The sequence below is a fragment of the Saccoglossus kowalevskii genome, chromosome 4, assembly GCF_978046115.1.
Source record: "Saccoglossus kowalevskii chromosome 4, keSacKowa6.1, whole genome shotgun sequence".
Classification (NCBI taxonomy): domain Eukaryota; kingdom Metazoa; phylum Hemichordata; class Enteropneusta; family Harrimaniidae; genus Saccoglossus; species Saccoglossus kowalevskii.
The window spans coordinates 40,287,131-40,314,770 of NC_140644.1; the positions used below are offsets into that span (position 1 = coordinate 40,287,131).

The 27,640-nt window shown below is 38.3% G+C and overlaps 1 protein-coding gene across 1 annotated transcript in view; it reads right to left on the reverse strand.

Annotated features, from left to right (window-relative positions):
* Positions 1 to 24,194, reverse strand: part of LOC144353376 (kynurenine/alpha-aminoadipate aminotransferase, mitochondrial-like) — a 120,855-nt gene extending 96,661 nt beyond the window's left edge. The window contains exons 1-3 of the mRNA XM_085498122.1: positions 24,036 to 24,194; positions 11,384 to 11,483; positions 8,996 to 9,064 (exon numbers count right to left, since the gene is read on the reverse strand). Coding sequence (XP_085354248.1) covers positions 8,996 to 9,064; positions 11,384 to 11,483; positions 24,036 to 24,102 — 236 coding nt within the window. The 5' untranslated portion in view covers positions 24,103 to 24,194. The remainder of the gene's footprint in view (positions 1 to 8,995; positions 9,065 to 11,383; positions 11,484 to 24,035) is intronic.
* Positions 24,195 to 27,640: the final 3,446 nt, after the last annotated feature.

Here is a 27,640-nt window from a genome sequence, read left to right on the forward strand (position 1 = left end):
ATGTCAAATGCTATTACCCACTCCTCCTGACACTCACATGTCAAATGCTATTACCCACTCCTCCTGACACTCACATGTCAAATGCTATTTATTACCCACTCCTCCTGACACCCACATGTCAAATGCTATTGCCTACTCCTCCTGACACTCACATGACAAATGCTATTACCCACTCCTCCTGACACTCACATGTCAAATGCTATTACCCACTCCTCCTGAAACCCACATGAAAAATGCTATTATCTACTCCTCCTGACAATCACATGTCAAATGCTATTACCCACTCCTCCTGACACCCATGTGTCAAATGCTATTACCCACTCCTCCTGACATTCATATGTCAAATGCTATTACCCACTCCTCCTGAAACCCACATGCCAAATGCTATTACCCACTCCTCCTGACACCCATGTGTCAAATGCTATTACCTACTCCTCCTGACACCCACGTGTCAAATGCTATTACCTACTCTTCCTGACAATCACATGTCAAATGCTTTTACCTACTCCTCATGACACCCACATGTCAAATGCTATTACCTACTCCTCCTGACACTCATGTGTCAAATGCTATTACCCACTCCTCCTGAAACCCACATGCCAAATGCTATTACCCACTCCTCCTGACACCCACGTGTCAAATGCTATTACCTACTCCTCCTGACACCCACGTGTCAAATGTTATTACCTACTCTTCCTGACAATCACATGTCAAATGCTTTTACCTACTCCTCATGACACCCACATGTCAAATGCTATTACCTACTCCTCCTGACACTCACATGTCAAATGCTATTACCCACTCCTCCTGACACCCACATGTCAAATGCTATTACCTACTCTTCCTGACAATCACATGTCAAATGGTTTTACCTACTCCTCATGACACCCACATGTCAAATGCTATTACCTACTCCTCCTGACATTCGCATGTCAACTGCTATTACCCCTTCCTCCTGACACCCACATGTCAAATGCTATTACCTACTACTACTGACACTCACATGTCAAATGCTATTAACCACTCCTCCTGACACTCACATGTCAAATGCTATTACTCACTCCTCATGACACCCACATGTCAAATGCTATTACCCACTCCTCCTGACACTCGCATGTCAAATGCTATTAACCACTCCTCCTGACACCCACGTGTCAAATGCTTTTACCTACTCCTCAAGACTTCCACATGTCAAATGCTATTACCCACTCCTCCTGACACTCACATGTCAAATGCTATTACCCACTCCTCCTGACACTCACATGTCAAATGCTATTTATTACCCACTCCTCCTGACACCCACATGTCAAATGCTATTGCCTACTCCTCCTGACACTCACATGACAAATGCTATTATCTACTCCTCCTGACAATCACACGTCAAATGCTATTACCCACTCCTCCTGACACCCACGTGTCAAATGCTATTACCTACTCTTCCTGACAATCACATGTCAAATGCTTTTACCTACTCCTCATGACACCCACATGTCAAATGCTATTACCTACTCCTCCTGACACTCATGTGTCAAATGCTATTACCCACTCCTCCTGAAACCCACATGCCAAATGCTATTACCCACTCCTCCTGACACCCACGTGTCAAATGCTATTACCTACTCCTCCTGACACCCACGTGTCAAATGTTATTACCTACTCTTCCTGACAATCACATGTCAAATGCTTTTACCTACTCCTCATGACACCCACATGTCAAATGCTATTACCTACTCCTCCTGACACTCACATGTCAAATGCTATTACCCACTCCTCCTGACACCCACATGTCAAATGCTATTACCTACTCTTCCTGACAATCACATGTCAAATGGTTTTACCTACTCCTCATGACACCCACATGTCAAATGCTATTACCTACTCCTCCTGACATTCGCATGTCAACTGCTATTACCCCTTCCTCCTGACACCCACATGTCAAATGCTATTACCTACTACTACTGACACTCACATGTCAAATGCTATTAACCACTCCTCCTGACACTCACATGTCAAATGCTATTACTCACTCCTCATGACACCCACATGTCAAATGCTATTACCCACTCCTCCTGACACTCGCATGTCAAATGCTATTAACCACTCCTCCTGACACCCACGTGTCAAATGCTTTTACCTACTCCTCAAGACTTCCACATGTCAAATGCTATTACCCACTCCTCCTGACACTCACATGTCAAATGCTATTACCCACTCTTCCTGACACTCACATGTCAAATGCTATTTATTACCCACTCCTCCTGACACCCACATGTCAAATGCTATTGCCTACTCCTCCTGACACTCACATGACAAATGCTATTACCCACTCCTCCTGACACTCACATGTCAAATGCTATTACCCACTCCTCCTGAAACCCACATGAAAAATGCTATTATCTACTCCTCCTGACAATCACACGTCAAATGCTATTACCCACTCCTCCTGACACCCACATGCCAAATGCTTTTAGCTACTCCTCATGACACACACATGTCAAATGCTATTAACCACTCCTCCTAATACCCACGTGTCAAATGCTATTAACTACTCCTCCTGACAATAACATGTCATATGCTATTACCCACTCCTCCTGACAATCACATGTCAAATGCTATTACCCACTCCTCCTGACACCCACGTGGCAAATGCTATTACCCACTCCTCCTGAAACCCACAAGAAAAATGTTATTACCCACTCCTCCTGACACTCACATGTCAAATGCTATTACCTACTCCTCCTGACACTCATATGTCAAATGCTATTACCCACTCCTCCTGAAACCCACATGCCAAATGCTATTACCCACTCCTCCTGACACCCACGTGTCAAATGCTATTACCTACTCCTCCTGACACCCACGTGTCAAATGCTATTACCTACTCTTCCTGACAATCACATGTCAAATGCTTTTACCTACTCCTCATGACACCCACGTGTCAAATGCTATTACCTACTCCTCCTGACACTCATGTGTCAAATGCTATTACCCACTCCTCCTGAAACCCACATGCCAAATGCTATTACCCACTCCTCCTGACACCCACGTGTCAAATGCTATTACCTACTCCTCTTGACACCCACGTGTCAAATGTTATTACCTACTCTTCCTGACAATCACATGTCAAATGCTTTTACCTACTCCTCATGACACCCACATGTCAAATGCTATTACCTACTCCTCCTGACACTCACATGTCAAATGCTATTACCCACTCCTCCTGACACCCACATGTCAAATGCTATTACCTACTCCTCCTGACAATCACATGTCAAATGCTATTACCCACTCCTCCTGACACCCACGTGTCAAATGCTATTACCCACTCCTCCTGAAACCCACAAGAAAAATGTTATTACCCACTCCTCCTGACACTCACATGTCAAATGCTATTACCTACTCCTCCTGACACTCATATGTCAAATGCTATTACCCACTCCTCCTGAAACCCACATGCCAAATGCTATTACCCACTCCTCCTGACACCCACGTGTCAAATGCTATTACCTACTCCTCCTGACACCCACGTGTCAAATGCTATTACCTACTCTTCCTGACAATCACATGTCACATGCTTTTACCTACTCCTCATGACACCCACATGTCAAATGCTATTACCTACTCCTCCTGACACTCATGTGTCAAATGCTATTACCCACTCCTCCTGAAACCCACATGGCAAATGCTATTACCCACTCCTCCTGACACCCACGTGTCAAATGCTATTACCTACTCCTCTTGACACCCACGTGTCAAATGTTATTACCTACTCTTCCTGACAATCACATGTCAAATGCTTTTACCTACTCCTCATGACACCCACATGTCAAATGCTATTACCTACTCCTCCGGACACTCACATGTCAAATGCTATTACCCACTCCTCCTGACACCCACATGTCAAATGCTATTACCTACTCTTCCTGACAATCACGTCAAATGGTTTTACCTACTCCTCATGACACCCACATGTCAAATGCTATTACCTACTCCTCCTGACATTCGCATGTCAACTGCTATTACCCCCTCCTCCTGACACCCACATGTCAAATGCTATTACCTACTACTACTGACACTCACATGTCAAATGCTATTAACCACTCCTCCTGACACTCACATGTCAAATGCTATTACTCACTCCTCATGACACCCACATGTCAAATGCTATTACCCACTCCTCCTGACACATGTCAAATGCTATTACCCACTCCTCCTGACACTCACATGTCAAATGCTATTTATTACCCACTCCTCCTGACACCCACATGTCAAATGCTATTGCCTACTCCTCCTGACACTCACATGACAAATGCTATTACCTACTCCTGCCACCCATATGCCAAATGCTTTTACCTACTCCTCAAGACACCCACATGTCAAATGCTATTACCCACTCCTCCTGACACTCACATGTCAATTGATATTACCTACTCCTCCTGACAATCACATGTCAAATGCTATTACCCACTCCTCCTGACACCCACATGCCAAATGCATTTACCTACTCCTCATGACATCCACATGTCAAATGCTATTACCCACTCCTCCTGACACTCACATGTCAAATGCTATTACCTACTCCTGAAACCCACATGAAAAATGCTATTACCCACTCTTACTGACACCCACATGTCAAATGCTATTACCCACTCCTCATGACACTCATATGTCAAATGCTATTACCTACTCCTCCTGACACTCACATGACAAATGCTATTACCCACTCCTCGTGACACTCATATGTCAAATGCTATTACCTACTCCTGACAATCACATGTCAAATGCTATTACCCACTCCTCCTGACACCCACATGTCAAATGCTATTACCCACTCCTCATGAAAGCAACAAGAAAAATGCTATTACCCACTCCTCCTGACACTCACATGTCAAATGCTATTACCCACTCCTCCTGAAACCCACATGAAAAATGCTATTACCCACTCTTCCTGACACCCACATGTCAAATGCTATTACCCACTCCTCCTGACACTCACATGACAAATGCTATTATCTACTCCTCCTGACACCCACATGTCAAATACTATTACCTACTCCTCCTGACACTCACATGTCAAATGCTATTAGCCACTCCTCCTGACACCCACATGCCAAATGCTTTTACCTACTCCTCCTGACACCCACATGTCAAATGCTATTACCCACTCCTCCTGACACTCACATGTCAAATGCTATTACCCACTCCACCTGACACTCACATGTCAAATGCTATTACCCACTCCTCCTGAAACCCACATGAAAAATGCTATTACCCACTCCTCCTGACACTCGCATGTCAAATGCTATTACCTACTCCTCCTGACAATCACATGTCAAATGCTATTACCCACTCCTCCTGACACCCACGTGTCAAAAGCTATTACCCACTCCTGAAACCCGCAAGAAAAATGCTATTACCCACTCCTCCTGACACTCACATGTCAAATGCTATTACCCACTCCTCCTGACACTCACATGTCAAATGCTATTACCCACTCCTCCTGAAACCCACATGAAAAATGCTATTACCCACTCCTCCTGACACCCTCATGCCAAATGCTTTTACCTACTCCTCCTGAAACCCACATGTCAAATACTATTACCCACTCCTCCTGATACTCGCATGTCAAATGCTATTATCCACTCCTCCTGACACCCACATGCCAAATGCTTTTACCTACTCCTCCTGACACCCACGTGTCAAATGCTATTACCCACTCCTCCTGAAACTCACAAGAAAAATGCTATTACCCACTCCTCGTGACACTCACATGTCAAATGCTATTACCCACTCCTCCTGACACTCACATGTCAAATGCTATTACCCACTCCTCCTGACACTCACATGTCAAATGCTATTACCCACTCCTCCTGAAACCCACATGAAAAATGCTATTACCCACTCTTCCTGACACCCACATGTCAAATGCTATTACCCACTCCTGACAATCACATGTCAAATGCTATTAGCCACTCCTCCTGACACCCACATGCCAAATGCTTTTACCTACTCCTACTGACACCCACGTGTCAAATGCTATTACCCACTCCTCCTGAAACTCACAAGAAAAATGCTATTACCCACTCCTCCTGACACTCACATGTCAAATGCTATTACCCACTCCTCCTGACACTCACATGTCAAATGCTATTACCCACTCCTCCTGACACTCACATGTCAAATGCTATTACCCACTCCTCCTGAAACCCACATGAAAAATGCTATTACCCACTCTTCCTGACACCCACATGTCAAATGCTATTACCCACTCCTCCTGACACTCACATGACAAATGCTATTATCTACTCCTCCTGACAATCACATGACAAATGCTATTACCCACTCCTCCTGACAATCACATGTCAAATGCTATTAACCACTCCTCCTAACACCCACGTGTCAAATGCTATTACCTCCTCCTCGTGACAATCACATGTCAAATGCTATTACCTACTCCTCATGACACTCACATGACAAATGCTATTACCTACTCCTCCTAACACCCACGTGTCAAATGCTATTACCTACTCCTCATGACACCCACATGTCAAATGCTATTAACCACTCCTCCTAACACCCACGTGTCAAATGCTATTACCTCCTCCTCGTGACAATCACATGTCAAATGCTATTACCCACTCCTCCTGAAACCCACATGAAAAATGCTATTACCCACTCTTCCTGACACCCACATGACAAATGCTATTACCCACTCCTCCTGACACTCACATGTCAAATGCTATTACCTGCTCCTGACAATCACATGTCAAATGCTATTACCCACTCTTCCTGACACCCACATGACAAATGCTATTATCCACTCCTCCTGAAACCCACATGCCAAATGCTATTACCCACTCCTCCTGACACTCACATGTCAAATGCTATTACCCACTCCTCCTGACACCCACATGCCAAATGCATTTACCTACTCCTCATGACACCCACATGTCAAATGCTATTACCCACTCCTCCTGACACTCACACGTCAAATGCTATTAACCACTCCTCCTGACACCCACGTGTCAAATGCTATTACCCACTCCTCATGACACCCACATGTCAAATGCTATTACCCACTCCTGAAACCCACATGAAAAATGCTATTACCCACTCTTCCTGACCACCCACATGACAAATGCTATTACCCACTCCTCCTGACACGCACATGTCAAATGCTATTACCCACTCCTGAAACCCACATGAAAAATGCTATTACCCACTCTTCCTGACACCCACATGACAAATGCTATTACCCACTCCTCCTGACACTCACATGTCAAATGCTATTACCTGCTCCTGACAATCACATGTCAAATGCTATTACCCACTCTTCCTGACACCCACATGACAAATGCTATTATCCACTCCTCCTGAAACCCACATGCCAAATGCTATTACCCACTCCTCCTGACACTCACATGTCAAATGCTATTACCCACTCCTCCTGACACCCACATGCCAAATGCATTTACCTACTCCTCATGACACCCACATGTCAAATGCTATTACCCACTCCTGAAACCAACATGAAACATAGTTGAACTCTGGTGACCTTGCCCTTTGTTATATAATATAATTCCCTTTATCATAGTTTGTTTCAATATAAATATGCATTGTCATAATTAATTTTGAATACAAACAAGTTTTGAGGTTGAACCAACAGTGGGGAATCAGTCTACCGAATGTCCTTAAAAGATGTAAATATCTTACAAAAACATTGGTGCCTTATTTGTTTAATTATTTTAAGGAACATAATTTCCAGCTTTATTGAAAGTAATTGAGATATTTTAGAATAAAAACAAATGTCTCATTGCAAAAAAAAGTGCTGCATTTAGATGTGAATAGATTCATAAAACATGCAAGATAACAGAAAATTTTAGCTGGCTTTAGTCCAAGTATTTTGTACAGGTGTCTGTCAAAAATGAATGATTCACTGAGACAAATATGAACTGCCTCATTGTGTGACTACTGTATTATATGAAAAGTAAAAAAAACACCCTTTATGAATAGCTATCATGTTGCAAGCTTTGCTTTGTATGCAAATCAACTTAAATAGTTGGTGTCCAGTGGAGGGAGAAGTCAACAGTACTGTTGCCTCCTGAGAAACTACATCTTCAAACACTGCAATCTCTGAAGTGCGTTTTTAAACTAGTATTATAAAAACTCTATCATTCTGTTCTAATAGCTGAAACATATTCCTGTGAGTTTTCATTTGTCGAATGAACTGTTTGTCAAATACAGAATACATATATTTTAGAATAATTTTCTTTTGAAAATGTGGATGAAATGTTTTGCTTTTAATGTATTTTTTTATGTATTGTTTTTGATTTGATAACTTTTGACTAAACAGATTTTCTATTAGCTTCAGATCTTGATCAAAGTTTGGCACCCAGTTCATAGCAGTGCTTATATTGATTTTCTGACATCTTGTTTTCTGTAAAGAGTTTATTGGTAGGTTTGCAAATGTGTATCAGACTGTGCAATCTCTCCATGAGTTGGTTTTGAAACCCAGTATGGGATTCTGAGATACATTACCAAGGATATTATTACAAGATAAATCATTTGCTTCATTGAACACATACAACAATGCATATTTCCACTGAGATCAGTGACCTTTGATGTGTATCACCAGTGATCAGTCAAGTAGAAACAGTCAAATTATTTTATCAGATTTTCTCAATTTTTGCATGATATTTTCATACAGGACATCTGTTGTTCAAACTCAGGGAAGACTTTATACTGATGAATAAGGTGACCAAGTTTGATAAAGTTTGGAATAGAATTAGTAAAGTTATTATGCACACAATAACAATTATTAACGACGACGATGACAACAACAACAACGACAACGCCGGACAAAATTTTTCCCTTAATATACCTTTCCCTTCTATCTTTGATGGTACGGGCAAGATAAAAATGCTATTACCAACACCTCCTGACACCCACATGTCAAATGCTATTACTTGGCATTGTCACCCAGCATTATACTTACCCAGCAGTGCTGGAATACTGTAATGCTTTTTTCATTGTAGCCTTGTCAATGGTAAAATGTGCTCCATCCCTGTAGCCAACATACAGTGAACATAAATACACAATTATTATTCACAAAATGTGTTCAGCTTGAATAAATTTAAGAAACTTAAGAGCTGTATCTAAACAAGCCAGAATATAACCTTGAAATGATTGATAACAAGAATTCTTGCATATAGCATGTGATCTCATCAAGCTATGTTCACCTGAAACCTTGTTATAGGTTCATCAATATCATGTGATATAGTTTGGCCAATCATAACATTTGAAAATGTTCATATAATCATATAGTTGTGTTCAACTAGCAGGCTGTCGGCTGAGATAGCTCCGCTGTTAGCAATGCACATTTCAATTAAAGAACTGAAGATATCATTAGAAAATGAACAATATGTATAGTATCAAAGCAATCTTACTTGCTGTTTTCAACAAAAATTCGAAAATATAACTTTTTATCAAAAATATTCATCAAAATTAGATAATTGAAGAACAAAATCATCACGAAATGGACAAATCTGAGAGAGGTTTACCTAAAGTACCTATGTAGTTTATATAATATCAAAGCAATAAGACTTGCGGTTTTTAACAAGAAGTCGAAAATATCACTTTTTACCAAAAATGACAAAAATATTCATCAAAATTAGAGAATTGAAGATGTCGTCACAAAATCAAAAAATCTGACAGAGGTCCACCTGATGTATCTACATATACAATATAAAAGCAATCGGACTAGCAGTTTTTCAAAAAGAGAAGTCGAAAATATAATTTTTTACCAAAAATGACAAAAATATTCATCAAAATTAGAGAAATGAAGAATTCATCACAAAATGAACAAATCTGATAGAAGTCCACCCAAGATACCTACATACGAAGTATCAAAGCATTTGAGCTAGCGGTTTTCAAGAAGAAGTCAAAAATAACATTTTTGACCAAAAATGACAAAAATATTCGCTATAAATAAGACAATTGAACATATCCACACGAAATGAACAAATCTGAGAGATAATCACCCAAGGTACTTTCCTGGAAAGTTTCACAGCTATACAGTTTGTGGTCTTTAAGAAGAAGTCAAAAATGTAAAGTTGACGACGGCGACGACGGACGACGGACCCGACGGACAATCAGTAATACTATAAGCTTTGCTTGACTTCGTCGACAGCAGAGCTAAAAATACAGTGTAGACATTAATTTTCAATACCAACAGTTTTTGACAAGAAAGTTGCCATACAACATAACAAAATTAGCAATTTACAAGCCTTTCAGATTTTGATTTGGTTTCGTCATGGAATACTATACAGTCTGAGTTCATAAGTTGAACATTCCAGCCGTGATCTATGTACATATCGTCATGTGATCTTTGACCACTGTCTCTTATATATATTTCATACAGATAGCTACATAATACAGACAATCTTGACCTTTTAATAGAACATGTACATTTTGTGAAATATTGTATCTATTATCAGCACATTCTGCATGATTACATAAGTATGTGAGATGGCTGGTTTATCCAGACGTCTATAAGTGTTTCCATGGTAATGATAGTACGTGTATTTCAGTGGCAGCTCCATGGGATGTCAGTTCTATATTATGCAGTCATATTAAATAGCAATACATATTTTTCCACATGAATATGTTGTAACTTCATATGCTTATAATTTTCTGCCACCAGATTTGTGCTTTGTACATTTATCGGTTTTCACCTCCTGTTGATAGTTAAAAATAGTCTTGTCTTTGCAGAACAAATTAAGTAGTTTTACAGGTGTCAACGAAAAGACATGTATTTTCTATTAAGCTGAAAAACTTGATTAGTGTATTTATTATGATGAAAATATCTGAATGGAACAATGTAAATCTAAGTGGGTGACAAATCTTCATATAAAACAGTGTTTTCTTAAAGTATGAGTCATAATATGATAATTCTGTCTGACAGTATGTTGGTGTGGTTCTTGTTTACTCAACTCATCAGCAGACAAATTTGTGCTCTTCTTTCTTCTGATTATTTTCATATATTGTGATCACATGATTATCTCTCATCTAATCAGCATAGCGTTCACAAAATTAGGATATTACAATTAATGTTTGGCTACTTCCCAACTCATTCTAACAGGGTTAGATGTATTTTATCCAAATTAAGGCTATTTTAATAAGTTTTAAATTTAAACACTGCTCATTGGTTATGGAAATGAATGCTAATATGATATATGCCCTATAATCAAATTGGTTGCTAGGAGAGTGGGATCAAATCATTTTACTCTCAGCTAAATAAAAGTACACAGTATTTTTTTCAAATTGAAATCAAAGCCAATACTTTACATACCATTATGATTACTCAATACCAGAATCCACTCACCGCATTTTGAAAGTGGCCTCTTCAAATGGAAATTTCTCTGTATTGGGCATGCCAGTTGCCATGGAAATCATTGTGGGAGGGCCTTTCTGCAGAATTGCAGCTGAAATGAAAACATTCAATTTAAATATTAATTTTAAAGTGTGGTACAGAATGACTTGCATTTTGTTCGTTTCTATAAGGATACGTACTTGATTGGACATGGTTGATATCACGTGACATGTACTCCAGTACTTCATTGGACATGGTTGATATCACATGACATGCACTCCAGTACTTGATTGGACATGGTTGATATCACATGACATGCACTCCAGTACTTGATTGGACATGGTTGATATCACGTGACATGTACTCCAGTACTTCATTGGACATGGTTGATATCACATGACATGCACTCCAGTACTTGATTGGACATGGTTGATATCACATGACATGCACTCCAGTACTTGATTGAACATGGTTGATATCACGTGACATGTACTCCAGTACTTGATTGGACATGGTTGATATCACATGACATGCACTCCAGTACTTGATTGAACATGGTTGATATCACGTAACATGTACTCCAGTACTTGATTGGACATGGTTGATATCACATGACATGCACGCCAGTACTTGATTGGACATGGTTGATATCACATGACATGCACTCCAGTATTTGATTGGACATTGTTGATATCACATGACATGCACTCCAGTACTTGATTGGACATGGTTGATATCACATGACATGCACTCCAGTACTTGATTGGACATGGTTGATATCACATGACATGCACGCCAGTACTTGATTGGACATGGTTGATATCACATGACATGCACTCCAGTACTTGATTGGACATGGTTGATATCACATGACACAGTAACACGCAAACTAGAACAATCCTTTGAAATACATAGCACAGAAACATTACACGATGACAATAAAGGTAAAAAACCATAAAAACAAGTTACGAACCTATAGGAAAATTAAAATAGAATTTGCATACGAAAAATATCTCACCACAATCAAAAATACAAATCATAGAGCTGCTATGACAAAACTCAGAATAAGTGCTCATACCCTTCAAATCGAAAGAGGCAGATATAATAACATTTTAGCGGAGGACCGAATTTGCCAAGTTTGTGACAAACAGGAAATTGAAAATGAAAAACATTAATTTTTCTTCTCAATCTATACAAGAAGGAACGAGAAATCATGATCAACAATATTAAATACAATCAAAGCAACTTGGGGACGGATGACGAACAACAACAGGTATACTAAAAAGTAAATATGACAAAACAATCATTGAGCTAGGAAAATTCATCCACACTTGTTTCAAATTATAACAAGAAAAAATCTTGAAATGCCAGATGCCTCAACCAACCACCAAATAATTTTTTTTTTTCTCTTCTTTTCTTTATTCAAATGTATGTGAATGTCTTGTGTTTTTTTGTTTGCTATCTTTTCGTATAACTTTATTGTTTATTGCTATTATATTATCAATGAGCTTTGTTTCTTTATGTTGTTTTTTTGCACCAGGTAACTGGACATTGAAATCACTGCTGTCTCTCCTGTTTTTTTATTTGTCTTAGGTACTAATTGCATGTACATGTGTGTATATCAATCTGCCATACCCTATACCATGTACATGTGTGAACACCAGTCCCCACACCCTATACCACATGTGTGTATACCAGTCTCCCATACCATATACCACATGTGTAGGTGTGTACACCAGTCTCCCATACCCTATACCATGTACATGTGTGGACACCAGTCTCCCATACCCTATACCATGTACATGTGCGTAAACCAGTCTCCCATACCCTATACCATGTACATGTGTGGACACCAGTCTCCCATACCATATACCATGCACATGTGTGTAAACCAGTCTCCCATACCCTATACCATGTACATGTGTGGACACCAGTCTCCCATACCCTATACCATGTACATGTGTGGACACCAGTCTCCCATACCATATACCATGCACATGTGTGTATACCAGTCTCCCACACCCTATACCATGTACATGTGTGTATACCAATCTCCCACACCCTATACCATGTACATGTGTGTATACCAGTCTTCCACACCCTATACCACATGTGTATGTGTGTATACCAGTCTCCCACACCCTATACCACATGTGTATGTGTGTATACCAGTCTCGCACACCCTATACCACATGTGTATGTGTGTACATCAGTCTCCCACACCCTATACCACATGTGTATGTGTGTATACCAGTCTCCCATACCCTATACCACATGTGTATGTGTGTATACCAGTCTCCCACACCCTATACCACATGTGTATGTGTGTATACCAGTCTTCCACACCCTATACCACATGTGTATGTGTGTATACCAGTCTCCCACACCCTATACCACATGTGTATGTGTGTATACCAGTCTTCCACACCCTATACCATGTACATGTGTGTATACCAGTCTTCCACACCCTATACCACATGTGTATGTGTGTATACCAGTCTCCCACACCCTATACCACATGTGTATGTGTGTATACCAGTCTCCCACGCCCTATACCACATGTGTATGTGTGTACACCAGTCTCCCACACCCTATACCACATGTGTACATTTGTATGTGTGTATACCAGTCTTCCACACCCTATACCATGCACATGTGTGTATACCAGTCTCCCATACCCTATACCATGTACATGTGTGGACACCAGTCTCCCATACCCTATACCATGTACATGTGTGTATACCAGTCTCCCATACCCTATACCATGTACATGTGTGTACACCAGTCTCCCATACCCTATACCACATGTGTATGTGTGTATACCAGTCTCCCACACCCTATACCACATGTGTATGTGTGTATACCAGTCTCCCATACCCTATACCAAATGTGTATACCAGTCTCCCATACCCTATACCACATGTGTATGTGTGTATACCAGTCTCCCATACCCTATACCATGTACATGTGTGCATACCAGTCTCCCATACCCTATATCATGTACATGTGTGGACACCAGTCTCCCATACCCTATACCACAGGTGTATACCAGTCTTCCATACCCTATACCACAGGTGTATACCAGTCTCCCAAACCCTATACCATGTACATGTGTGTATACCAGTCTCCCATACCCTACACCAAGTACATGTGTGTATACCAGTCTCCCATACCCTATACCACATGTGTATACCAGTCTCCCATACTCTATACCACATGTGTATACCAGTCTCCCATACTCTATACCATGTGTGTGTGTATATACCAGTCTTCCATAACCTATACCATGTACATGTATCAGTTTTTATTTCTCTGTATGTTCTCAATTTGTTTTTGTGATGCATGCCCTTATCATCATCAAACATGCATTCTTTACTTTTTTTCTGGAATTGCATTTTAAGTTTTTTTTGTAATGTCTTCAATAGTAGCATTGCTGTATTTAATTTGCCGATCTTTCCAGATATTACTTAAATTTAGGTTTTCCAAAATCTTTTTCACACCAGATGTATTTATTTCATTCATTTACAGTATACACATGTGGTATAGGGTATGGGAGACTGGTGTGCACATACACATGTGGTATAGGGTATGGGAGACTGGTATACACACATACACATGTGGTATAGGGTATGGGAGACCGGTATACACATGTGGTATAGTGTATGGGAGACTGGTGTCCACACATGTACATGGTATAGGGTATGGGAGACTGGTATACACATGTGGTATAGGTTATGGAAGACTGGTGTACATGGTATATGGTATGGGAGACTGGTATACAAACATACACATGTGGTATAGGGTATGGGAGACTGGTGTACACACATGTACATGGTATAGGGTATGGGAGACTGGTATACACATGTGGTATAGGGTATACACAAATAGCTTCACAAAATCGGCTAATTAAATATTACTGCATTGCCTAAATATTTTAGACGGTTCCGATAAACGTAACCGCGGTCGAAATATGCAGGTAAGGCAAGGGGAAACTGAAACCTGGCTGTGTAAGGCAGATGTACTATACCGGACGTAACGATGTCGAACTGCAGCAACAAACGTGGCGACAAACTTCAGACGGCTTGGTTTCCAGGGGTGGCTCACATCACGAGGACGCTGTACTATAGCTGACACCAGGACGACCAGAGAGTGAATTCTCAATCCGGAGTTCAATGGTGACGTTATCTGTGTTATACCGTACTTCTGGTGGATCTGCGTAAGGCTCTATTTTCACGGTCTACTTTCTTCCACTCTTTTACCTCCTCTCTAACATACCGATTTAAGTCTTCCCCCTCATAACCCATAGCCTTCGCTTCGTCAGTAAACGTGTCGATAGTTTCCAAAGCAGTTTTGGGTTCATCCCAAGTACAGGCGACAGATCTCCCAGGGGACTTAGGTTTTATTTCTGAAGTCATAATGGCAACTAAGATATCAACCCAAAGTGGAAATGACCAGAACACGGGATTGAAGGCCGCAAGGGGGAAATGGACAAGGCAAAAAGATTGAATTAGACCAGCGATGGCAACTTAAATAGTACTTAAAACTAGACAATACAAATTGTTTTAAAACAGAACCAAAGTGTAATTCAATAACCTGACGTAATAACGTTTTCAGAAACAGTGTATAACACGTGTTGTACATACGTATGATAAAGTGTTCGTTATACAAGGGTAGTATGATTTGTGGATATTGTTTCTTTTTAACAATATCCCACCGCTGCCACCAATGACTTTAGTTTTTTTCCTTGGAATCGCGCCAAGTTGAGCTGAAATCCTCGAAGGACTACTCTCATTTTGGGTTATAATCTTTTTTCCAGACTTTAGACTACCCAATTTATTATTTTGCATAAAAATCCTCCTGGGACTATGCACGCTAGTTTTAGCGCGATTGTTACCAAAACTAGTCTTGACTGTAACCGGGGTATTACCACCATGAAAGTCTGCTTTTAAGACAGACTATTCCATCTCACACTTACAAGGCAATTTAGCACCTGGGATTTGACCAATAACCAAATCACACACAGGTGTTTTAAGACACAACGCATTAACATCGCCAGAATAAAAAAGGGTGTCGACATATAATTTAGCCATTTTATTTTGTTCGCCTGTAGAACGATTCATAAACATACAGGACTTTTTCTCATCGGTAAATTGGTGGGGCTTAACCAAACTTTCACGAATTATCACACCATCACAACCTGTATCTCTAAGGGTTCTAACCACGTGACCATTCACCTTGCCGATAGCTATAGGCATTCGGCTATTTCCAATTACCGGGTCGGCGGTAGTTACAGAAACCAGCGACGTAACAGGTACCATTTCATACAATTGGGTATCCTGCGTACAGGTCACCTCTTGGGGGAGGTCACTGTCCGACGATTCGGGAACTAAAGACTCGCTACTAGACTCGGGTTCCTGAAGTTCATCCCCTACTACTATACCAGTCTCCCATACCCTATATCATGCATATGTGTGTACACCAGTCTCCCATACCCTATACCACATGTGTATGTGTGTGTACCAGTCTCCCATACCCTATACCATGTACGTGTGTGTATACCAGTCTCTCATACCCTATACCACATGTGTATGTGTGTACACCAGTCTCCCATACCCAATACCATGTATATGTGTGTACACCAGTCTCCCATACTCTATACCACATGTGTATGTGTGTATACCAGTCTCCCATACCCTATACCATGTACATGTGCGTACACCAGTCTCCCATACCCTATACAATGTACATGTGTATATACCAGTCTCCCATACCCTATACGACATGCGTATACTGGTCTCCCATACCCTATACCACATGTGTATGTGTGGACACCAGTCTCCCATACCCTATACCACATGTGTATGCCAGTCTCCCATACCCTATACCACATGTGTATGTGTGTATACCAGTCTCCCATACCCTATACCACATGTGTATGTGTGTATACCAGTCTCCCATACCCTATACCATGTACGTGTGTGTATACCAGTCTCCCATACCCTATACCACATGTGTATGCCAGTCTCCCATACCCTATACCACATGTGTATGTGTGTATACCAGTCTCCCATACCCTATACCACATGTGTATGTGTGGACACCAGTCTCCCATACCCTATACCACATGTGTATGCCGGTCTCCCATACACTATACCACATGTGTATGTGTGTATACCAGTCTCCCATACCCTATACCACATGTGTATGTGTGTGTACCAGTCTCCCATACCCTATACCATGTACGTGTGTGTATACCAGTCTCTCATACCCTATACCACATGTGTATGTGTGTACACCAGTCTCCCATACCCAATACCATGTATATGTGTGTACACCAGTCTCCCATACTCTATACCACATGTGTATGTGTGTATACCAGTCTCCCATACCCTATACCATGTACATGTGTGTACACCAGTCTCCCATACCCTATACAATGTACATGTGTATATACCAGTCTCCCATACCCTATACGACATGCGTATACTGGTCTCCCATACCCTATACCACATGTGTATGTGTGGACACCAGTCTCCCATACCCTATACCACATGTGTATGCCGGTCTCCAATACCCTATACCACATGTGTATGTGTGTATACCAGTCTCCCATACGCTATACCACATGTGTATATGTGTATACCAGTCTCCCATACCCTATACCATGTACATGTGTGTACACCAGTCTTCCATAACCTATACCACATGTGTATGTGTGTATACCAGTCTCCCATACCCTATACAATGTACATGTGTATATACCAGTCTCCCATACCCTATACGACATGCGTATACTGGTCTCCCATACCCTATACCACATGTGTATGTGTGGACACCAGTCTCCCATACCCTATACCACATGTGTATGCCGGTCTCCAATACCCTATACCACATGTGTATGTGTGTATACCAGTCTCCCATACGCTATACCACATGTGTATGTGTGTATACCAGTCTCCCATACCCTATACCATGTACATGTGTGGACACCAGTCTCCCATACCCTATACCACATATGTATACCAGTCTCCCATACCCTATACCGTGTACATGTGTGGACACCAGTCTCCCATACAATATACCATGTACATGTGTGTACACCAGTCTCCCATACCCTATACATGTGCATACACCAGTCTCCCATACCCTATACCATGTACATGTGTACATACCAGTCTCCCATACCCTATACCATGTACATGTGTGGACACCAGTCTCCCATACCCTATACCACATATGTATACCAGTCTCCCATACCCTATACCGTGTACATGTGTGGACACCAGTCTCCCATACAATATACCATGTACATGTGTGTACACCAGTCTCCCATACCCTATCCCACATGTGTGTGTATACCAGTCTCCCATACCCTATCCCACATGTGTGTATACCAGTCTGCCATACCCTATACCATGTGTATGTGTGTAGACCAGTCTTCCATAACCTATACCACATGTGTATGTGTGTATACCAGTCTCCCATACCCTATACCATGTACATGTGCATAAACCAGTCTCCCATACCCTATATCATGTACATGTGTATATACCAGTCTCCCATACCCTATACCACATGTGTATACCGGTATCCCATACCCTATACCACATGTGTATGTGTGGACACCAGTCTCCCATACCCTATACCACATGTACATGTGTGTATACCAGTCTCCCATACCCTATACCACATGTGTATACCGGTTTCCTATACCCTATACCACATGTGTATGTGTGTACACCAGTCTCCCACACCCTATACCACATGTGTATGTGTGTAAACCAGTCTCCCATACCCTATACCACATGTGTAGGTCTGTATACCAGTCTCCCAGACCCTATACCATGTGTGTATGGAAGGCAGGGTAGACTGTACTCTGATTTATACTGCTCAGTGAACAGTCTGCTCTTAAATTGAACCTAGAACCTCCCTGGTACAGAGCAAACATTCTAACCACTGGACCATCGCCCAGGTTATTTAAGCTTTGTCAACGTTAATTAATTTAAAGATATGGAATCCTAAAATAAATTAGTATGTTGGACTTCTTGTGATACATAAATAGATAACAGCTTTATTACAACCGTATAGAAAATTTGACATTTCTAATTTGGTGTTTAAAATGTAATAAAGTTAATAATGAACAAGCCATGCATGGCACAGTCCCCGTTAGTTATCAAATTTAATATATATGATTTTGTTTATAGTAATATAGCTGGAATATAACCATATCAGGAATATGATTATGATGATTGTTTTAGATTAAAATGATTGACATTTGTATCTGATCGTCAAACAAGTACTTGTCCATATTGGGAGATATTGCTCTGGAACAGCATTAATTAAAACAAAATCAGCCATATCTATATATAACATGATTTATAATGAATATATAAAATTTGAACATAATCAGTCAAAGCAAGTCAGAGATATGAGTCTAGAAGCCCATTCATTAAAACAAAATGGCCGCCAGTCAGCCATTTTGAATCATGTATGATGTATGTGTGAAGTTTGATTACGATTCGTCCAGGCATTTCTAAGATACAGCTTCGTCCGGATGCACACACAGATGCACGCACGCACGCAAGCACGGACGCACAAGGGTCAAAACATAAGTCCCCGTTTTTGGACTGCATCCGAACGGGGACTAATAACTAGGTAAAAGCAAAAGTTGAGTAAATGAAAAGTAAAATAAGTGTGATTGACTATGATGAATGAGATGCACCTTTTTAACAATTTATTTTAAATGAGTGAGATGAATATACAGAAAGTTAAATATTGATAACAATTACATATTTTGATGTGCTGCATAAATTACATTTTTCAGTATTTATTGAAATCAGAGAAACACAAGGTGATGGGGATTTAAAAATGTTAATCAGACAAAGGGATGTAGAAGCTGATGCTGAAGCTCTTTTTTGGTCAGTGCCCAGAAATAAACAAAGATATTTGTATTACAACTGTCACTAACACTGACACTAACACTGACTGAAATATTGTTTTCAATGTCTACTCAGAAGTTGTGTACGGTACTGTGTGTGTGGTAATACTTGTTTGCAGCTCTTATTATTTATGCAAATTACTTGCAGCTATTTGAATAAAGTCCAAAAATTTTTTTAATAAAAGAAATATAATTCTTGACCAGTTTTTTATTTTGTTTCACAAAAAATAGAGTTCAATTTTCACTGCAAATAACATTGATGTGTACGGTTTGTCAAAAGTTTTACTCAAAAAGTGTCTGAAAGGTGCATATTATTCTTCAGTTAATAAACATTATATTCAACTACATTCAAATACATATGGTATAATTTGTAATTACAGAGAAAGGCACTTTTAATCCAACATTTCAACTCTTGACAATTCTCCCCCACAGTAGGCATTGAACCAACTCAGTGGTCTCTATGTCACAGCTACATACTTCCTCCTCAAGTAATATTTTTTTACCATAAACTCACAAATTGAATTGAAAATATTTTGTATTTTCACAATTTTCGCTGAAAGAGTGATTCAGTGAAAATAAAATCCAGCGAATATGTGTTTTTTCTATATTTTACATTCAACTTGTCAAAAAGAAGTGAAAATAAATTTATTCGTATATTTTGACTATTAATTGCAACAAACTTTTGATAACAATAGACAGCAAGGCTACAGACAATAATGTCTGGTTTGCATATGTCTATTTTGAGTGGGAAATTGCAAAAACACATTTTTTTTTTCAGAGAAAACATGAATAGGCTCACAGATATTGAAAATCAGAGTTAGAAAATTTATGTTAAACAATTTTAACAAGTTTAGTCAAATGCCATTCTATTTATGAAATATAGGTTTGAAAATAAGTGACCTTGAATCGGGGTCACATCCTTAGGCACATCTTTGGTACCACTTTGGTAAATATTAATACAATTTGACAATCAATTTACACTTACAAGACACTAATGGATAACATGGTGACTATCAAGAGTGTAAGTCATGGGGTTAGATCACAACAGGATTCTATTTCTGGTCCTTATTAAATTTATCAATGTATTGTCCAGCCACATCAATTAGACAAGTGAACGGTTTATAAGGAATTCCCATTTGAAAACTATGGGAGAAGGGCTGGAAGACTTAATGACAAGTTAATTGCATGACGCAAGTATACATAATTGGGAAAGGTTGGGGAGGGGGGGGGACAGAACCCATTCAATTATGAAAGAATAAAAAGATTTCATTTTAAGTATAGAAAGTGTTTTCACTTGAGAACTCCTGTGTGATCACTTCAACCAAAAATTGTACATCACACAAATTCTGGATAATAAAATATAGTAATAGTTCAGTTTTACTTCCATATTGAAAATTAGAACAAGGATAAAAAGAAAATGAAAATTACTTGTATACATAACTGACTAAAATGAGGAAAATGAGACTTTTGTGAATAAAGAATTGCAAAAGACACCTCCGATATTTCTAATGGTTCATCCCTAAAAAATTCGTAATACCATCTGGTTTATGTGATTTACACTACACTTTGTCAAATCATATATTATCTCTGCCCTCCTGTTTTACAAAGTTATGTCTCACAGAGTCTCATGTGGTTCTGTTCTGCAATGCTGCATTCCTTTGTGGTATAAATAAATGAACACATATGGCAGTAAAACACCATCTAGATATTCTCCAACTATTTCAAATCTAAGACCAACATACAATATATGATAAACTGAATAATGGCAAGTAAAACCGAAAAAAGTCATAAATATTATCAAAAATGCCTTGTCACATGACATATAATGTATTTAGAATTTATTTTTGCTGAAGGAGTGGTTCAGTGAAAACAAAATCCAGCGAATATACTTTTTTTCTAATATTTTACATTTAACTCATCAAAAATCAGTAAAAATAAACTTCTTACAAAACACCCAAAATGTCTTTTCAGCGAAAATTAATTCCAGATAAAATAAAATATTTTACATTAAGTACGTGTATTTATTTGGTACCACAATGAATAGTTTGGTACAGTTATACAATTGAATTACAAAAAAATACAGCTGATGCCATTCTAATGATGTTATACTGATATTTATTATTAGATGTTTTTTGGAAAAGTCATTAAATACCATGTGAACTGTTGAATCCATTAAAATACACAAGTTAATGAATTTGACCTCCATGGGGTCAGAAGATGACCTGTTTTGACCTCAGTATAATTTACTGCAATGCAATGTATAGTTAAACTCTGTCTAATAGCATTCTTAATATCAGCATGTACTTTGGTGTGATGTTTTGTTTACAGATGATGACTTTACTTCATCAAAAACATATCTGAAACATAACAGTTATTTTACATTTTATGTAGATTTTTGTGTCATTTTAATTTTATTAAGTTTAATTTGTATTCTTATTCCTTTTGTCAGTGGTTAAAATTCAGTGTCTTGTGTAAACTCCCCACCATACCCAGTATACACACATATGTATATATATATATAGGCTATTCTGCTATAGTTTTGTAATTGTAACATAGTTTTATAGTGTGTATACTAAATTAAATTTTTCACTAAAAATATGTGAATTTGATCAAAACCTCAAATATAAAATGACATCATTGTGTCATTGCATTATGGGTTTTAAAGAGGAAACTTGTCTGGTGCGCCCTCCCATGAAATGCACCACTGCATGAATGAATGTTGCTGTGTGAATTTAGGTTTGCTTAATGACTGACAATACTGGTAGCCATTATTTACAAGCCAGCAGCCAGGAAACAACCCCTGTACAACCTATGTATCAATATTTAATATTATATGGGGATTATATTCATGAGCGCAGTAGTGAAACAAAATACATAGAAATGATTGTTTCACCTAAAAATGGTAAAATTTATAATCTGCAAAGTATGTCAGGAAATGTTGGTACATTTTTAAAAAAACATTGTCTCCCATTCAACTCATAAATGAACAAATAACACAACAACATGAATATATAAACATGTATATAAAGTGAAAAACTTCCTTTACTTTTCTGTCAATGTATTGAGATGTTTTCGTCTTTTATGTTTGTCCTTTGACATGGGTTATTTATGTTTGAACAATCTAAGGTGACAAATCAGTGAATATATAGTCAGCCTTTACTTCCATTTATTCACTAATTTTAGGGTACCATTCCTTTTAACCATTATAGTCAAACAAACCAGGCTTATAGTAATCTAACCTAGATTTTACCCATAAAGCTTTGCAAAAGTTTAATTTTTGTCTTTTTTGGTAGATCGTCAAATTAACCTCCATCATTACTAGTAAGTGCTCTACCTACTCTGTCAAGCTTCAAATGATGTTTTATCAGAGCTGTCTATAAGTATGTCGGGTTTTTTTAAATCTCCAACTCAGGAGCCAATCAGAAACGGCCTTACCATTGAATGATATTTTGGTTTCCAATATCCTGGAGAAAGTGTTCTACATTCTGTGTGTAATGAGGTGTTTGTATGCAAGGGGTTTTTTGACGCAACTTATGATGAAATGTTTCTGCTATGGGAACCAATTGTAAACTATTCAAACAACACATTTATGATCATTTGTTGAGATCGTTTTGAGATCATTTGATTGAGGGGGGGGGGTGACTAAAGGCTCATGACCTCATGTCAATCATTTATAAACACTATATACCAACTAATATATCTGTCGATTATTTTGTATTCACTTACTGAGCACTCTCGTTGGCGATGGAACTCTAGCCAAGCTGACGGCGTTCAGAAATCTACTGTAGTTCATGGTGTTCAAGTTCGACTATGTTGAACCAAATGTACTGATATATAATGTTGCGTGAAACTATCACATTCCCAATCCCAAGACCTTACATATAAACATGCACTATCACGTGGTTAACATTTGACTTTAGGTTTTGCGCCCTCATCGAGCATCTTTCCTGAACTATCGTTCTTACGATTAAATAACACGTAACGTTCATCTATTACAGATCGGAGGGTTGGCAAGGGGATCTTTTCGTAAGCTGTAATCATTTTTTTTTTATTTTTGTAATAATGTAATTTAAATAAAAATGAAAAATGTAATCAGGTAAAAAATGTAATCAGCTATTCGTCCATAATTTGTACAAAGATCTTATTTTTTGTATAAAGCATTTTCCTCATTAAATGTTGCAATTCGTGCGCAATTTCCAATTTAGATTTTTAAATACAAATTATACAATATACTATTGAATGTAAAATGTAATAGGGAATTTGCTTTATCTGTAAAGTGTAAAAATCATTTTTTTTACTGTAAATGGAACTTTCATTTTATTTCCAGTAAAAACGTAAAATGCATTTTTTATTTCATGTAACCTGTACCAGCTACCCCCTTGCCCCCTTCACATAAAGTGCACATTTTCCCTCTCCGAAATATTCATTTATCTTAAAGTTTCAGAAATTCTAAATTTCCGTATTCTGTTCAATAAAGTTGTTTCCATTTTTGCCTAGAGTTAAATTACTAGTTAAATTACTAGTAGTTTGTGAATTCGTTACGGTTTCGCAATGTGGTGATACAATATTCGAATAAATATATCTTGTCCGGTGAAGAAAACAAACAAAGGTGTTCATCACCGTTCGAAATTAACCTGTTTATTACAGTAGAAATTTCTACCGCATTTTATCGTATCTAAGTACGAGTATGCCAACAGTGCTTGACACCTGCTCTGATTCACTCAATGCAGGTCACTTGTGTAAACATATCTATTCCCCTGATCTATTCCAAAATGACGTTATTTCTCATTCCCCAGTCAATACAAGTATGTTTATCGAAAACAGATAATTTTTTCTTATATTTCTAGTTATATCAACATAGAGGAACGAATGATATAGTAATGTAATTTTTATAGGTGACATATAGCGCCATAGTAGATGATATATAACACCACGTGATGCAGTAGATGATTTATAATGATATAGTAATGTAATAGGTGACATATAGCGCCATAGTAGATGATATTTAACACCACGTAAAGCAGTAGATGATTATAATGCTATAGTAATGTAAAAGGTGACCTATAGCGTCATAGTGGATGATATTTAATACAACGTGATGCAGTAGATGATTATAATGCTATAGTAATGTAATAGGTGACATATAACGTCATAGTAGATGATATTTAACACAACGTGATGCAGTAGATGATTATAATGTTATAATAATGTAATAGGTGGTATACAGCGCCATAGTAGATGACATATAACACCAGGTGGTGCAGTAGACGATTATAATGCTATAGTAATGTAATAGGTGACATATAGCGCCACAGTAGATGATAAATAACACGAGGTGATGCAGTAGATGATTATAATGCTATAGTAATGTAATAGGTGACATATAGCGCCATAGTAAATGATATTTAACACCACGTGATGCAGAAGATGATTATAATGCTATAATAATGTAAAAGGTGACCTATAGCGTCATAGTAGGTGATATATAACACCAGGTGATGCAGTAGATAATTATGTTATAGTAATGTAATAGGTGACATATAGCGCCATAGTAGATGATATTTAACACCACGTAAAGCAGTAAATGATTTATAATGCTATAGTAATGTAATAGGTGACCTATAGCGTCATAGTAGATGATATATAACACCATGTGATGCAATAGATGATTATAATGCTATAGTAATGTAATAGGTGACCTATAGCGTCATAGTAGATGATATATAACACCAGGTGATGCAGTAGATAATTATAATGTTATAGTAATGTAATAGGTGACATATAGCGCCATAGTAGATGATATATAACACCACGTGATGCAGTAGATGTTTGTAATGCTATAGTAATATAATAGGTGACATATAGCGTCATTGTGGATGATATTTAACACAACGTTATGCAGTAGAAGATTTATAATGCTATAGTAATGTAATAGATGACATATAGCGCCATAGTAGATGATATATAACACCACGTGATGCAGTAGATGATTTATAATGATATAGTAATGTAATAGGTGACATATAGCGCCATAGTAGATGATATATAACACCACGTGATGCAGTAGATGATTTATATTGCTATAGTAATGTAATAGGTGACATATAGCGCCATAGTAAATGATATATAACACCACGTGATGCAGCAGATGACTTATAATGATATAGTAATGTAATAGGTGACCTATAGCGTCATAGTAAATGATATATAACGTACACCAGGTGATGCAGTTGATAATTATAATGTTATAGTACTGTAATAGGTGACATATAGCGCCATAGTAGATGATATTTAATACTACGCGATGCAGTCGACGATTATAATGCTATAGTAATATAACAGGTGAAATATAGCGCCATAGTATATGATATTTAACACCACATGATGCAGTAGATGATTTATAATGCTATAGTAATGTAATAGGTGACATATAGCGCCATAGTAAATGATATATAACACCACGTGATGCAGCAGATGACTTATAATGATATAGTAATATAATAGGTGACCTATAGCGTCATAGTAAATGATATATAACGTACACCAGGTGATGCAGTTGATAATTATAATGTTATAGTACTGTAATAGGTGACATATAGCGCCATAGTAGATGATATTTAATACTACGCGATGCAGTCGACGATTATAATGCTATAGTAATATAACAGGTGAAATATAGCGCCATAGTATATGATATTTAACACCACGTGATGCAGTAGATGATTATAATGTTATAATAATGTAATAGGTGACATATAGCGCCATAGTAGATGATATATAACACCAGGTGATGCAGTAGATGATTATAATGCTACAGTAATGTAATATGTGACATATAGCGCCATAGTAGATGATATATAACACCATGTGATGCAGTAGATGATTATAATGCTATAGTAATGTAATAAGTGACATATAGCGCCATAGTAGATGATATTTAACACCACGCGATGCAGTCGATGATTATAATGCTATAGTAATATAACAGGTGACATATAGCGCCATAGTATATGATATTTAACACCACGTGATGCAGTAGATGATTATAATGTTATAATAATGTAATAGGTGACATATAGCGCCATAGTAGATGATATATAACACCAGGTGATGCAGTAGATGATTATAATGCTATAGTAATGTAATATGTGACACATAGCGCCATAATAGATGATATATAACACCACGTGATGCAGTAGATGATTATAATGCTATAGTAATGTAATAGGTGACATATAGCGCCATAGTAGATGATATTTAACACCACGCGATGTAGTCGATGATTATAATGCTATAGTAATATAATAGATGACATATAGCGCCATAGTAGA